The following is a 16683-nucleotide window of genomic DNA, read 5'->3' as shown; positions in this document are numbered from 1 at the left end:
CTGCCCAGCCTTACCACGGCCATCTACACTGCCCACACCACTGCCCAGCCTTACCACGGCCATCTACACTGCCCACACCACTGCCCAGCCTTACCACGGCCATCTACACTGCCCACACCACTGCCCAGCCTTACCACGGCCATCTACACTGCCCACACCACTGCCCAGCCTTACCACGGCCATCTACACTGCCCACACCACTGCCCAGCCTTACCACGGCCATCTACACTGCCCACACCACTGCCCAGCCTTACCACGGCCATCTACACTGCCCACACCACTGCCCAGCCTTACCACGGCCATCTACACTGCCCACACCACTGCCCAGCCTTACCACGGCCATCTACACTGCCCACACCACTGCCCAGCCTTACCACGGCCATCTACACTGCCCACACCACTGCCCAGCCTTACCACGGCCATCTACACTGCCCACACCACTGCCCAGCCTTACCACGGCCATCTACACTGCCCACACCACTGCCCAGCCTTACCACGGCCATCTACACTGCCCACACCACTGCCCAGCCTTACCACGGCCATCTACACTGCCCACAGCCATCTACACTACCCACGTCAGCACCAGGACTGCCCACGGCCGTCTACACTACCCTCACCAGTGCCAGGCCTGCTCATGGACATGTACACTGCCCACGGCCATCTACACTGCCCGTGGCCATCAACACTGCCTTCGGCCATCTATACTGTCCACCACTATTTACACTGCCCTCGGCCATCTACACTGCCCATGGACATGAGCACTGGCCACGGCCATCTACACTGCTCACAGCCTTCTAGACGACCCAGGACCATCTGCACTACCGGAAATGTGTACAGACTGGCCCGCGCCCACCAGCAGGCCTGATCCGCATCTCCCTTGAGAGCTCGATCTCCGAGTGACACGGCAGCCATTGTAGGCGCAGTTGTAACCGTGGGCCATGCGCTGGCCCCCCTCCCCTCTGTACTGATCCGTGTGAACAAACACACCCCCTCTAGCCTCGGGCGGACCGTACGCACCTGCCTCGTTCACCGTTTCCCTCGCCTGTTGGTGCCTAAGGTCCCGAGAGCAGCTGTTTCAGAGCGGCTGGTCCGTCCTATGCCCAGACCAGCAGCGCTGGCACGGAGGCAGAGGAAGTCACTCGCCGACCTCATGCTTGTACATAACGTCCCGCTCTTTCCCTCAAAAAAGCCCCGCGGCCTGCCGTGCCTCTCACGGCGTCTGGTCGGGGGTTCCCCTTTTAAGCAAACACCCAGAGCGCCTGCTTGACCCCGCTCAGCCTCTCAGACCCGGGGTCTCTTCTCATTCCAAAGTGCTCAAACCAGCTTCCCCTGGGATCATCCAGTGCCATTGGGCGTTTTCCCCTCAGCAAAGCCCCATCCAGCACTTGGGCACTAGGGATGAGGTGTTGGTTGGTGGCAGAGCGGAGCCCTTTCCCACCCTCGGGCCCACGGGTGGGTGACTGACCCCGACACCGGCCAGACCTCCCTCCCCACACTGGGCGAGGGGCTCGTCGTGGGTTTGCCCTTTACCTGAGCGATGGCCCAGACTCCAGCACTGGGTAGAGAACACGCTGCTCGGCCCGGGCAGGACGGGCTTGTGGGCTCTGCGCTCTCGCGGGCGCCCCGAGCGGCTCAGGGTTCGGGGGGACCACATACGAGGCAGGCGCAGGGAGCTGCTGCCCCAGACCATGGGCTGCAGGAACACTCACGTGCACCGGGGACTGCAACGCGACCCTCGGGGCTCCCGCCACGAGGAGGTGGCCCAGGTTCCACGGGCTGTCGGCTTTCCCGAAAGGGGTCGGAGCCACATGTGTGCTGACGGCTCCCGGCTGCAGGAACAAGGACTCCTGGGCCGAGGGCCGCCCTCTCGCATGGGGGTGCCCTCCGCACCTCGTGGCCATGCTGTCGGGCCTGTCCTGTACCTTCTGGCCTCTTCCCTGGTTTTCTCCCGGACTCTCCTCCTGGCGACAGTCCGGGTTCAGCAGGCTGGCCCCCTCCCTTGTCCCGTGTGCACTTTCGGACGCCGGCAGCACGTGTGCGCGTCCCCTCCCGCGGCGTCCCGGTCTGGGATGGGGACCGTGGCCGCAGCCGGTGCTCGCTCTGACTTTGCAGATCCCGGCGTCAGTCGATACCACGTGCAGTGGCTCCCGGAGGTCTGTGCCCAGAACCGGAGCAGCGCAGCCGAGACCTCCTCCGGCATCACCCAGGTGAGAGGCGTCTTCCGTCTCGCGCGTGCTTGGCTCTTCGGGGTCTACCAGCTGTGCGGAGAGATGGGCGAAGGGTGTGCGTCCCCTGCTCCCTGCGAGTTCGTTCTCACCGGTAGCTGCCGACTGGTAACGAGGTACACGGGCCCACACAGCGGTCCTCTCGTGTGCCGTCCTCGCTCACAACCTCCCTGGGGAATCGAGCCCCTTTCGGCTCGGGGCAGGTCACAGAACACAGGATTAAAGACGTGCTTCCTCGGGACTCCGGGGTCAGAGGGGACCCGCTTCTGAGTTGCTGTGCGTCTGCCCTTCGTTGGACAAAAGCTTTGCCTCATTTTCTGGATCTTGGCAGCACGATGTAAGGGTGATACTGTCCCCATCAACTTCTGACGGCCATGCAGTGCCTTGCTTTGCAGCGCCCCTGCCCAGTACCCCGTCGTCCGGTGCGCGGAGCTGTTGTCTGCGCCCCACACGGAGCACCGACGCTTTCCTGACTTAATTTGGAAACAACATCAAGCCCTTGGGGACAGTCACCCGGTCAGGGTCACTGCACATGCTCTTCCAGAGACCGGGGCGACACCTGAATTCGAGAGGAGCCTGAGCACATAGCACACAGAGTGGTGCGGGTGGGCGGCGGCCGGGGGAGGCCCGCGGTGGGCGGGGGACGCAGCATCACGGTTCACAACACCCATAGGCAGGGCCACAGCTATCTGAGACGCTGATACGGGATCCACAAGGGGAGCAGTTTTTTTTCTAAAACAGCAAGTACAGTATTTTTAGAATCCTATTGGATCTCATAACTTTGAGATAATGAGATGAAACGAGTCAGCGGGTCTGCAGAAATACCGGTTTTTACCAGATTTGACTTGTCCCAGGGCACGCTCGCGGGCGCTGTTCCTTTTAGCTCTCGGTAGGCTCCTTCCAAAGTTTGGGGCCTCCGGTAACAGAGAGAAAGAAGCATCCGTACAAGGGAAGCCTACTCGGAGCGCAGGGAGGCCCGACCGAAGCGGGGTCTGTTGCAGTTCTTGTGCGCCCGGGCGGGGCTTTCCCTAGTGTCCCCGGGGCGCCTTGCAGCGGTCGGAGATCCGCCTTGTCCCCCCGGGGCAGCCAAGCGTAGCTCCTCCCCTCCGCAGACCCGAAGGGAAGTCGCAGCTGGACCTGGACGCGTGTCCCGGAGGCGTGGGAGTCGCGCCCCACCTGCTGGAGGCCACAGCGGGCCTCCTCCATCTGTAAACAGCTTTTAGGCCCCTTGTTTGGAAGTTAGGAAGGACCGGCCGCGAGTCCACCTCGTGCTACCGACGTCCGCCCCCCACGCCCCCTGGAAGCGTTCCAGAAAGAGCTGCCCAGCGCTGACCTCGGGGCTAGGGCTACAGCCTGTTCCCAGGCAGAGGGTGCAGTCCTTCTCCCGCAGAGAAGCATTTCTGTCCCCCACAGCGATGCCGCAGGCCCGCGAGGCTCCCTGCTCACTCTGCGGTGTGCGCGGTGCCCTGAAACCCGGGGTGCGCATTGCCCCTGCCATCAGGCGTGCGTCCCCCCGCCCCCCACTGTGCGCATCCCCCTCCACGAGCATCCCCAGGCCCCTGGACTTCAGACTCTGTGGAGACTCTCGTGGGCAGATCCTCACCTTGTACCGCCCTCCTGGTCTGGGCTCCCACCTCGCCCATGCGGCTCTCCGAACAGCCCGTCCTGCACAGCCCGGGCAGGGGTCCCATCTGCGTCTTTCCCACGAGGGCATTGGGCTCGGATACGCACCAGCAGAGCAGACCGGAGAGGCAGCGCAGGCCAATGTACCGGGGAAGGAGCTGCGCTCACTACAGCCCCAGACTCACACTCACAGCTTAGCACACGACGCTGCTCGGCCGGGGGTCTGCGCGTCTGCGCCAGTGCAGCGGGACGGCCGAGGCCGGGACGGCAGCCCGGGGCCGGGAAGGAAGATGCCGCCAAGCACGGTCTTCATTGCAGATGCAGACGTGCACAGGGGCTCCTGACCGGAGTCCCAGAGAAGCCCGAGCTCCCGTTCCCGTCCTGTTTCAACCACGGTCACTGGTGCCTGCGGTTGGGTCACGCCTGCTTGGAAGGCGCCGTGGTCCTGCCCAAGGCCAGGGGCGTCTCCCACACTCGGAGATGGAGGGGGCGATGGTCCTTCGTCACAACAGGGACCGGGTCTCCTCTGTGCTCTGCATCAAAGCCACACGGCGCACGCTACATGCAGAGGACATCGTCCTTGTACTAGACTTTACGCTCCTGCCAAGCGTGTGTCCCCAATGAGATTTCTTTTGAGCATCTTCTCTTTCTCTTGCTCTTAGGACAATTACATCATTCTTCAAGATCTGTCGTTCTCCTGCAAATACAAGGTGACCGTGCAGCCCACACGACCCGCCGGCCGCCTGAAGCCAGAGACGGTTTTTTTCACGACGCCGCCGTGCTCAGCCCTCAAGGGGAAGAGCCACAAGCCCGTTAGCTGCCCCGGAGAGCCAGGTGCGTCTCCCGCCCTCCGCTTAGCTGCCCCGGAGAGCCGGTGCGCCTCCTTCTGTCCCCTCCCCGCCCACGTTAGCTGCCCTGGAGAGCCAGATACACCCCCTCCCTGCCATTAGCTGCCCCCGGACAGCCAGCTGCGTCTCCCCCCAGCTTCCCAGCGGGCATCTAGGACGCTGGCAGCACTTAGAACACTTTCGCTAACCGGACTCCATGGGGCCGGACCAGCGGAAAGTAGCCGAATGGCTGTCCGGTGGCCCCATTCGGGGGCTGATGGGTGCATGGTTGGACGTGTCATGGTATTGTCATCCCGGGCCTGGGACAAGTTCCTGCGCTTGCGACACTGCCCGTTGTGAAACGAGGGAAGGGTTCCCATACCGCTCGGGCTTTGGCAGACACGACACTATTCCATTTCTCTCCCGGTCCCTTGTCACACACGCTGCCTTCACACCGTGTTGCACAGCAACACGCCAAACCCCGAGTCTGCATGCATCCCCTCCCGGCAGCCGCACGACTCCCTGGCGGCCCCGAGCTCCTCCGAGCGACAGAGCACGACGTCCCATCACTTCACTGTCCGCCCTTGTCGCCACGGTCACCTCCACTCTCGGGGCGGCAGCTGGGGCCGCACCCACAGTGCAGAATTCCCTCCTTCCGCCCCCAAAGCAGGGCCCAGAAAAGACTCCCCAAAGCACCCAGCACCCAGTTGCGGGGACAAGAGCGACTCTGGCTCACGGACTGTCCCCGGAGGGCAAAAATGTGGTTTCCAGAAGCCGTGCGTGGAGGCCGAGCTCAGCCTGCCTGTGCCCCCGTGTCCTGGGGACGGCCGCCCGCAGGGCCCGCAGTGGACGCAGACGGGCCCTGTTGTCCCTGTCTGTCCAGCAGCCTCACGCGGGTCCCCCCACCCCCTCGCCGCAGGTCACGTGCCGGCCAAAGTGCTCGCCAAGCCCGAAAACCTCTCTGCCTCGTTCGTCGTCCAAGATGCCAACATCACGGCCCACTTCTCCTGGAAGATGGCCAAGGCCAAGCCCTACCAGCCCGTGACCGGCTTTCAAGTCACCTGGGCCGAGGTCACGACCGAGAGCAGACAGAACAGCTTGCCCAACAGCATCATCTCCCGCTCGCAGATCCTGCCTTCGGTAGGTGCCCGCTCCGCTCCCCGCGCGCGCCCTCGTCCCCACGGCTCCCGGCCGCCCGCGGGGGCCCTGCCGCCGGGCCGCGGGCCGACCGCCGAGCCTTCCCGCCGCGTCTTCTCCCGCTGCCCGGAGGAGAGTGCGGGAGTCAGGACACGGCGCTGCCGTGAGCAGGGTCTACCGTTCGGTCCGTGAGCCCTGGTCCTCGGCAGCCCCAGCCTGTGTCGTAGGCAAGTGAGCGAACAGTTTGTGAACCCAAGTCCCTGCGGTCCAAGAGGACGTGCGCTGTTTGAAGTGTTAAATTGGGGGAAAAGCAGCGAAAGGAAGCTTGTTTCTCTCCCTTTCCCTGTTTGCATTTGGCTTGAGCCCATAAAGACTTGGCCTGTCTTCCAGGCCATGTAATTCCTTGGCTTGGGAAAAAAACCCATGTGTGGGCTTTTACCCTCTCTAAAAATGCCCTTAGGATATCCAACTCTGGCTCTAAAAAGAAAGAGAAAAAGAAAGAAAGAAAGAAAGAAAAACCTTAAGTCCGGAAGGAAAAATTCCTTGGAATTAGAAAGTAGTTATTCTATGAATGTATTAGGTTTTATTGAATTTTGAGAAGAATGTGTTGGCATAAAAATAAACATTTTCAGTCATGGGCATTGACAGATACTGTGTGTGGAGGGAAACAGTTGGCTCGTTCCCTGAAATTTGGATTATCAAGAATTCACATCACAAGACGTGCAGATGAAAACTTTAAACCATGGGAAAGTCTTACGTTAAGGACGAAAAAATGAAATCCCATGGGTGAGCCCGAGGACCAGCCCCTCCCCACAGCCGTCCCGGGCCAAGCGTGGGGCTGCCCAGCCGGGGGCGAGGAGGGGGAGACGCGACAGAGCGCTCCGCGGGGTACGGGTGGCCGTTGCATCTGCTGCCCCACGTGCCTGCGCTCACCCTGCTGCTGTCCTCTCTGGGCACTCACCCCTGCCGCTCTCCTCTCCCCCCGCTCACCCCTGCCGCTCTCCTAGGGCTCACCCCTGCCCCTGTCCGTGTGCTCACGTGCGCTCACCTCTGCCCCTGTCCATACCTCACCTCTGCCCCTCTCCGCACCCTCACGCCGGCCCTTGTCCCTGGGCTCACACGTGCCCCTCTCTGCGCACTTACGCCCGCCCCTCTCCATACACTCATCCCTGCCCCTCTCCGCACTCACGCCTGCTCTCGGCCGGGGAGGAGCCGCTCAGAGGACGCGCGTCCCGTGCCTGCTCTTCTGGAAAGGTCACTGATGAGCATCTCGTTTCGTGTGGCTCCCAGGACCATTACGTCCTCGCGGTGCCCAATCTGAGACCGTCCACGCTGTACCGACTGGAAGTGCAGGTGCTGACCGCGGGAGGCGAAGGGCCGGCCACCATCAAAACCTTCTGGACGCCCGACCTCACGCTGCCCTCCGCGCACAGTGAGTGGGGGACACGCACGGGCCATGGTCTGCGGGAGACACTAGGCTTGGCACCGGTCCCCGAGCCCCGGATTCTCTGGGCCTGGAACGCTGCCTCCCACGAGTGTCTGAGGGCCGGACGCTGTTCCACGGCGTTGGCTCGGGTGTGCGGCTTCTCCGCTCGCTCCCGGCCCGCCGCGCTTTCCTCCTCGTCCCTGCCTAACCCTGACCCTTTACAACAGCAGAAGCACGAGTGCCGCCGTCACTGCGCGCGCCTACAGTGACACGGACCGCGTTCAGGACGGGCGAGCGGGGTGGCCCTACCGTCGTCAGCGTCGGGCCGTGCTGTCCCGATGCTCCTCCTTTAACACTGGGTCTCGGACAGACGCGGGGACGTGTTTCTGTCCGTTCCTCCTGGGATCTTACAGACTTCGGGGCAGGGGGAGGGAGGGCGAGGGGAGGGAGGGGAGCCCGAGTCTGAGCAGGAAAGACGCGGCTGCGGGCGGGAGCTCTCTGTGGGTCTGACGCTCGCTGTCCCCGCCAGCCCCGGCTTCCCGTAGCGCACCATGACTGATCCGTGTGTCCTGTCCCTCTCAGGACCCCATCTGAAAGCTCGGCATCCCCACCACCATCCGCCTTCTCCAGGAAGACACTAAACGGTTCAAACAGCGTCTGAGAATCGCAGAACGAGCCGGCTGGTTGAGCGGCGCGGCGTCGACGCACGGCTACAAGGGCGGCGGGCGCCCTGCATGACCTCCCTCTCCCGTGTGACCTTGTGCCCTGGGTCCCTCTGCCCATCTCGACGCAGGTGGAAAGGAGTGACACACGGCCACCGGTGGGGGTGGACACCCACTTCCTAGAATGGAGGAAATGACGACAAGGCCCCCCACGCAGGAAATCCCCATACCCACATCGGCGCGCACACGTCTGGATCTCGACGGGACGGCCGCACCGTGAGAGCTCCCGGACCCGGAGCCGCGCGTGCTCGGAACACATCCGTGTAACACATACGCAGGGCACACTCGTACCGAGCGTGACGTCCATCAATAAAACGTTTTTAAAAATTAAGTGATTGCTTTGATTTGCAAAATCACATAAGGGGACGCAGTCTCTAAGCCCGATGTAGTCACATCGTGTATCAGACGATTCGTACCGCGTGACTGACTCCCAACCATCTGCCACCATCCACACCCGCAGCCCAAGCCCCGCTCACACCGGGGCAAACGAGCAGCGTGTGTGCGACCTGTGTCTTACGAGGGGCTCCCGGAGCAGGCCACGTCCAGCGAGTTTGCCACTGTCCATCGGCCATGGAGGAATCAAAATGCTTTCCTGGGGATGCGTTTTCCTGCTTCCTCCTAGGAAACGGCAGGCCTCCCTGATACATTTTCTTGTTTCTCTTTCCCTTTTTCCCTCTGTGCAGAAAAGAGCTGCCACTATCCTTTGTTTCGCGCGTCCTGCATCTCAAGATTTACAAAAGCTCCTGCGTAAAGCGAGAGTCCCAGCTGTGGAGTGTTTTGCAGTCTTTCCCAACATTCGCGTTTTCTTCATCAGACGGAGCGGAGTGAACGCTAGGACATGCTCGGTAACGCGGGACAGGGCCGGACGGATAGAGGACAGCGCTCGATTTGCCTTTAACCTTCCAAATCCCTCCCGTGGGACCGCCTGGCTCCAAACCAGCCTTCCCAGCGTGGCCCCGGGTCCGAGCCCGGCCTCCGTCCGCGGTGCCGCCGAGCATTGGTGCAGCCTTAAACCCGGAAATGCTGGGTCTCATCCAGGCTTTTCTTGCGGGAACGTCTGCAGATGCGGTGTGGAATTTGCATCCGTCTGTGTGTGTGTGTGTGTGTGTGTTTGTGCGTGCGCAGACACACACACACCCCTTCAGCGCGACTCACGATCTCTTGACAGCTCCCCGCGCTGCAGACAGACCCGGTTCTTGTAAACGGGAGGGTCACGTGTCTTTGCCGCCGGTGCTCACTCCGGGAGGAAGGCGCAGCGTAGCCGCCTCCCGGCATCTTGTAGGAAGGGCTTCCTCTTTGCGCAGCCACGGCGGCCCGGGAAAGCTCTGGGGCCGCTCTCCTGGGCTGTGCGGCTGGCACCGGGTACTGGTGGGTTTCTGGAAGCGCGTGGACGCACAGACAGCTCGGAACTCCTCCCCCCACGAGTTCTGAAGGGAAAACGTGGTAGAAAACAGACACAGAGCATTTTTATGATCCCACGGATGCGAATGGGAAACATGGTCTGTACACGTGGACACGTGGAAACAGAGGAGAAGCTGTCCGCTGTGTAGCCAAGACGTCCGGCGAGGATGCACGCGGTGTTCCGCAGCTCCGCACCAGGGACGCCCGTGGGAAAGGCCCGCCCGAAGGTGCCCGGGCTTCCCGACGCTCGAGCCCGGCTCCCGACGCAGCCAGGACGGGCCGCACGCCGTGCTCCCACGTCCCCTGCTTCCCCTCGGAACGAACAGGCGCACCCCTCGTTTCCAGCCGCCCGAGCCGGACCCAGCAGCACAGGTACCTTCACGGAAAGCAGGGCTCAGCCAGTGCCGGGAGCTGCATCTGAATGTCAGATTCTCAAGTTTTCACCAACAAAGATGTAATATTGGCCACAAGTTTATCTTTACCCTGAATTTGTCACGAACAAATCCAGTATTTGTGTCCACAGATGTTGGTACCGTTGTATAGTTCAAAATGCAGCAGCGTACACAGAGATACGAAATATTATTAAATTATTCTGTAAGTTCGATTTTATAAAGTTTAATTATGTGTCTTTTGTCTGGGCAATAGACAACGAGAAAATACAATTTCAGTTTGGAGGAAGGTTCTAGAGCTTACAGCCTCCTTTCAAACTTGAAAGCCACTCCTGTAGCGTTGAATTTTGCGATAACAGAACTTTAATTTTTCACATTATTGGAAGAAAAATGCTATTAACTAGATGATTAAGGACACAGGAGTTGATGAATTCCAGTGACCTTCAATAATAGGCAAACTGGCCATGACATCATTACGTTTTTTCTTTAAATTTAAAAACTTGAGTGCCCTAATTAAAGGGATTCAGACTATGGGTTGTTTTCTGTAGACACTGTTAGCGGCTAGGTCTCTGATATGTCTTATTAAAATTAAACGCGTCTCTCTCACAGGAAAAAAATACATTTGGTGAAAATACTTAGTCTTAACGATGGAGCCCATCGAGAATACCAAGTGCGGAATCCCAGGGGTTGGTCCATACTCACGATAGCTCCTCCCCGTCCGTCTGCAGCCCGCGGTCTCTCTGGGGAGGGGACCCGCTCCCTGCCCTTCCAGCGGGGGCTCTGCATGTGCCTCTTATGGGAGTGTGTGCCCTTTCGAGTCCTTTGTCGTGTCAGTAGGACACATTCTCTGAAAAGATGATTAAGCAAAGTTCAAGTGTAAAGACGCATCCATATGCTGGGAACCTAGATGACCCTGTAAGTGATTGTGCAAGAACGGGCCGTGTCCACGTTAGCGCAGGTGGTGGGGAGGGGTGGGGGTCGCCGTCCTTTCAGGGCGCCGTGAGCACCGTAGGGCACCCAGCCGTGGCCCTGGCCTCACCCACCACGTGCCAGGAACACTCCCCCCACGTTGCGACAATCCATAATTCTCCACACGCTGCCCACTCGCCCTGGGGGGTTAAGCCCCCCATCCCAGCTGAGAATCCATGCACCAGAGAGGGAGTGAAAGTTACTAAACTCTGGAGAATCTGCCTTGTTTGCAGGACCCAGGAGCCCGCAGGAGTCAGTCCCGGGAGCCAAGCTGGGAACCGTGACTGCAAAGCCCTGATTGTGTCTTTTATCGTGTCCCTGAAAAACCTGATGGGCAGACCGAGTTTGGACGTGTCTGTCTGTCATCCGAGCACAGAAATTTTCTCCTCGTGTTGGTCGGCATCTCATGTGATAATGACTTATTTATTTAATGCCCTTTCCTACGCCTTGGGCCATGGATTCACTAATTACTCATTCCCACGACTGCAAATAGCTCTGCCTCGTTTCACAAACCCTCACGCAGTCGCCAGCACACGAAGCCTGAATACGTGTTGCATGTACTTATAGTTCACTTAAAATAATAGATGCGTAAAGACGGTGACGCTTACCTATGGTTGTGCATGGCCAGACTCCGTTTCTCGCCTCTCCTGAGCCTTTTAGCAAGTTCCACAATTTACAGAGTGATTAACCGAGGTCTGTCTGTAAAGTGACCACTATTTCTTTCGTTAACGATGCTGTCGCGTGCAGATAACGCAGCAGCTACCTTCTCATCCCGATGGCCTGGAGAGACCTCGTCTCTTCCACTGGTCATTTCAAGTCAATATTTATTTATGGATGTAATAAAAAAAAAAGTGTTCGATTTTTGTGTGTGTCTGTCATGCTATTCAGAGAGAAGTAATCTTGTAAAAAAATTTGTAAAAACGGAAAAGTATTGTACATAGTCTGCTATCCTGTGACTCATTGTTTTCACGTTAGGGTTTTCTGTACATACTGATTCAGTAATAAAGGATCCTTAAACCTGCCCTGTGGACTGGACTCATTGATTTACGGAAAAAAAAAGGGGGGGGGGAAGAAACCACTTTTATTTTCATGTTTGCCGGGCGTTCCCTGGCAGACTCGGCAGGTCGGACGGTGAGGGGCGGTGCGCGTAGCGGGACAGCCCGTGGTGCTCGCGAACGTGGCGTGCGCCCTGAGAATCACCGCTGGGGCATCCTTCCATTCGATTCACCGAGGGCCGGTATTGCTTGTGGCTTCCATGGGGTTTTAAAAAAGATTTATCTGAGAGAACGTGCACGCTCGGGCACGAGTGGGGGGAGGGCTAGAGGGAGACAGAATCAAGCCGACTCCCTGCACAGCCTGACCTGGGGCTCGAACTCACGACCCTGAGGTCATGCCCTGAGCCGAAACCACCCGTCGGATGCTTAGCGCACGGAGCCCCCCCTCCCGCGCCCCCCCGCCCCCCAGGGGTTCCCACTTTCCCGCTGGGGCATCGGCAGGCCCGGCCGTGTCTGCTGAGGAATGAGCCGGACGCGCCCCGGAAACCCGAGGACTCCCAGGGGGTGGCCCCGGGGAAGCGGCAGCTGCTCTCGCCTGCACGGTCCCCCACGTGATTGTGCATTTCCAAGAGCCACGTCTCGGGTTCCGCCGGGCGCCTGGTCCCGTTCTGGGGGGCACCTGCCTGCAGAAGGAAAGCCCCCGACTGCGGGGGTTCCCGTCCTACTAGGCGGACACGGGACCCGCCAGACGCAGCGACCGGAGAACAGAAGGCGATAAACAGAGACCGTGAGGGGTGGGGAGCCGGGCCGCGAGCCGGGGTCAGAGGGCGCCAGCAGGCCCCGCGCGGGGTCACGCACGTGCTCACGCATCCCCGTGGCAGCCGCGGGCACACGAGGCCGTGGGAGGAGCGGCGCGGGCACGGAGGATCCGCCTGTCCGGGACAGACGGCCGGCGGGCGAGACCGCGGCACCCACGGCACCGGTGCGCAGAGACCAGCCGCCGAGGGCGCGTTTCGGAAGCGGGATGGGAAGCCGTGAGCGAGCAGCGGAGCCACGGGCGGGCACAAACCTTGTGCTCATCGGCTCGCGGGCCTGTTCGCACCATGGCGGTGCCAGGTTCTTGAGACGATGAGCGCCAGCGGGCAAGTCCATACCCCCAAGGCCACGTGCAGGAGGGCTGCACCTTCACCCCACGTCCGGACCCGGCCGCCGCGGTGCAGTGACCACGGGGTGGGGGCTGCCGGGGGCTGCGGGTGGGGCCGGCGCAGCTCTGCTCTGTGGCCGCGGCCTGTGCCTTTGGGGTTCAGGGCAGCCCCGTGTTTGCTGCGTCCACGGACGTGTGGAGGACCAGCACCTCCCCTCCCAGCACGAATGCAGGCACGTGTCGCTGGGCCCGGCCCGTGGCAGGTGGTCCGAGGTCTTCTGTGCGGCTGCTGGACCCTCTCATCCTCCAACGCCAAGGAAGCGAGCAGCCGGAGGCGGGTTTCCACTGGCCCTGACCCTGGACACGACGTGTCAGGGTTTGGTTCTCGGGCCTCCTGAGCCCAGCAGAGAGTATCGGAGACGCCAGCCGCAAGCATGGAGGCCCGAATGCCCATGCCACGGCCGGGGCCACTGTCCGCAGGGCCAAGACCTCACCCAGACTCCTCCTGCCCTCGCTGCTGTCGCTCTGCAGCCTGGTCTGCTCCCTGGTCTGAGACTTCAGGTCCCCGCCCGGCCTCCGGCGACTCCTCCCTCCTCACGCTCCCTCCTCCGTTCGGCCCGTCCCCGCGCTTCCCACTCTAGTCCTGCCACCCTCGTCACTCCCTGAGCCACGCCGGGGGGTCGCAGGCTGGCACGGCGGGTGGGATGCCACGGCAGAGGCTCCGAACCCCACAGAGGGTTTCCGTACCGTCTCCTCTGCGGACACGCTGTCGCACGGCTGTGTCCCGTGACCACGGCGCACCACTTCTCCACACACCGCCGCTCTCGGAGCGGGTCACGGAAACAGAGGCACCTGCGGGTGACGCTGCAGGCCTGGGGCTCCCTGCAGTCTGGGTCCCGGCCCGTGCCCAGCACGGGGAACACGCCCGACCCGCGACAACGCAGAGCGATAGCAGGACCCGGCACGGCGGAGTTTGCTCTGACACGTTGGGACATCGGCTCCGTGGGAACGCCGGGGAGTCCGCAGACGCTGAGGACACACTTGACGTAGATGCTCAGCGTGAGAAGCTCCGATGTGCAGACAACGCGTCGGGAACCCACCGCGGCGGACGAAGACTGAAAACAGGACGCAGAGGCCGCCGCCGGCTGTGCACGGTAACGGCAGCCGTCGTTGGCAACCTGCGGCGCGAGGGGCAGAAGCCGAAAGCAGGGAGGTGTGGGGACGCGGGACGAGCACGCAGCCCAGGGCACGGTCGTCCTTCTGCTCCGTGGTCCCGGGGCCACGGTCTGACTCAGACCCCACCACGGGCTTCAGCCCGGCGCAGGCTGGCGGGAACGGTGCGGGTCGCGTCACACACGGAAGCCGCTGCAGAGCTGGGACCCCCGCCCTCCCCAGAGCGAGGTCTGCCCTCCAGTGCTCACCGTGTCCCATCGGGTCCCATCAAGCTTCCGTGAACATCGTGGTCGACCTTTTGGGGCAGCAGTCCTTTCCTCCCCTCCCCACCTTTTTCCTGTTTGAGTAAACTGTAGACTTGCAGGCCGCTGTGAGAGCTGGCAGAGATCACTGCCCTGCACCTTCTTCCAGGTCCTCCCAATGGTGGGTGACAGCGTCTTCCAAAGCGACCGCCCAGCGGCGCAGCCCCACGGTGCGCATCAGTCCCGGCCCCCGGGCTAGCGCCGATCTCACTGGCTGTCCCCGCGCAGACGTGCGTGTAGGATTCCAGGTGACCTTATGACACGCATCCGGGCCGCCGTGCGTGAAGCAGAACATCTCAAAGACGCCGTTACTTCAAGAAATTAATTTTAAAGAAGTAGTGTGTGTTTTCGCACATTTCCCGGAGCCCGAATGCCATCTGCCCTCTGATTGCAAGTAAAATGTTAGAGAAACGGCCACATCATTACGCGTCCAGCACCGTCTCGAATTTCAGCCGGTGACTCGTGTTCTGAGGAGGCTCCGTCCCTGACAAGTCTGTCCCCCCAAATCTGTCTCATTCGATGAAACCACAGTTAAGTGTGATTAAATGCCATCGATTTGGAAAGTCACTTCTCGGACTTAGAGTAATCCGGGGGCGGATCTACGTGCGGAAGCGGATTTGCAGGAGGACGAAAACGCAGGCGAACTTTGTTCCTCTCCACCACGGCACGCGCTGCCCAGGGTGGGAGAGGGATTCGTTTCACACTCGGGTGACACCTGCAGACGGGGGTTTTGAGTGGTTGCCTCAGCTGATGAGCCAGACCCGGGGTCGGCGGCTCTCAGGACGAGGCTGCCGATGACAGACCCCCCCCCCCCCGCCCCCGGGCAGCGCTGAGGGAGACCCGTGTCTTCGGGCCCCTTCAGATCGAAGTGCGTAGGACAACACAGCTGTCTCCCGGCGTCCCCAGCGATTTCTAGTATGTCCCTGGCGTGCAGAGCCCCCTTCCTTCCAGACGGCGCGGAGATACGCCTGAATAAGCAATGGCAGAAAGTTCCCGCTCCCAGAGCTGAGGACGTGACGCGTCCCATGGAAGCAGGAGGCTCTGAGGCGCAGAGCCCAGCTTCCTTGGCATCCGCTCCGCTCCCCGAAGGGCAGACGTGGCCGTGGGGCGTGCGGGCAAAGGCACACGTGCAGACAGATGTAGGGATAAAGCACGTGCACGCATGCCCCGCACAGTCCTCTCTGGGGCATGACCGGGACTTTATGGAGGGACACGCTGGGGAGTGTCCATATGGGGACACTCCATATGGGAGTCAGCGAGAGTCTGGACACTCTAGTGTGTTGGAGGAAAGGACCGTCTCCTACGGCCCGGTGGAACGGCTTCAGACAGGCAGCCTGCCGTGATTTCCGTGCAGCCAAAGACAGCCAATTCGAGCCGATCTGTCCGTGGCTTCCAGCACAGACTGCGTGCACCGCAAACCGATTCTCACTGACCTTCTGGTCCCAGATGTCTCCTCCCTCGTCTCAAACAGCAGCTCATCAAAAGCAATCGGGATCATTACTAATAATGGAAGCCATACCTCATGGCTTTGTGGCGTGGGTCCTCTGCGAATCGCGCTGGGTCCATCGTAAGGCCCTCTCTGTAGTTACTGGGGAAGCAGCTTACAGAGTGGACCCTGGAGCGGACATCTCCTGGGGGCCGACCCGCGGGGATGCACTTGGCTAAGTGCGCTGTTTGCCCGGGTTCATTCATTCGTACAACCCTGCGAAGGGGGAGGGCAGCCTCTTCGAGCTGCACAGACGGAGACACGCGTGGTTAAGTCAGCCCAGCATCAGGTGGCTTGTGGGGGACAAACTCTGAAAATGAATGGGAGGCCACGATCCTTCTGGTTAACCACGAGCCTCTGCTGCCGGCCAGCCCGTCCTCCGTAACCTCACGTGACAAAAGGTACGATGGAGAGCACGGCAGATGGGACGATCCTCCGTTCACCTTGTCCCACAGGTTCAACCCCCTGACACCACATCAGTGTCAATAACCCGAAAAATGACCCCAACATTCCCCACAAATACATGTAGAGAAGAGGGCACATCAAAAAGGGGAGGGGGGGTGGGGCGCCTGGGTGGCTCAGTGGGTTAAGCCGCTGCCTTCGGCTCGGGTCATGATCTCAGGGTCCCGGGATCGAGTCCCACATCGGGCTCTCTGCTCAGCGGGAAGCCTGCTTCCCTCCCTCTCTCTCTTTGCCTGCCTCTCTGCTTACTTGTGATCTCTCTCTGTCAAATAAATAAATAAATCTTTAAAAAAAAAAAAAAAGGGGGAGGGGGGGATGCATTCGGGAACTAAACTGACCGGTAGAGCTGTCTGCGCAGGGGAGGGACGCCAAGGCCCGGAGACCAGCAGGGCTGTATGCGCA

The 16683-nt window shown here is 60.9% G+C and overlaps 1 protein-coding gene across 1 annotated transcript in view; it reads left to right on the top strand.

Moving 5' to 3' along the window:
- Window positions 1-8282, top strand: part of ANOS1 (anosmin 1) — a gene marked incomplete at its 5' end in the record, with an annotated part of 172503 nt that extends 164221 nt beyond the window's left edge. The window contains 5 exons of the mRNA XM_080795728.1: window positions 2113-2207; window positions 4511-4682; window positions 5595-5815; window positions 7103-7244; window positions 7821-8282. Coding sequence (XP_080651854.1) covers window positions 2113-2207; window positions 4511-4682; window positions 5595-5815; window positions 7103-7244; window positions 7821-7879 — 689 coding nt within the window. The 3' untranslated portion in view covers window positions 7880-8282. The remainder of the gene's footprint in view (window positions 1-2112; window positions 2208-4510; window positions 4683-5594; window positions 5816-7102; window positions 7245-7820) is intronic.
- Between the last annotated feature and the right edge of the window lie 8401 nt (window positions 8283-16683).

Source organism: Martes martes, assembly GCF_963455335.1.
Source record: "Martes martes genome assembly, chromosome: X".
In the NCBI taxonomy this organism is placed as follows: Eukaryota; Metazoa; Chordata; class Mammalia; order Carnivora; family Mustelidae; genus Martes; species Martes martes.
This window is presented reverse-complemented; position numbering and strand designations above follow the sequence as displayed.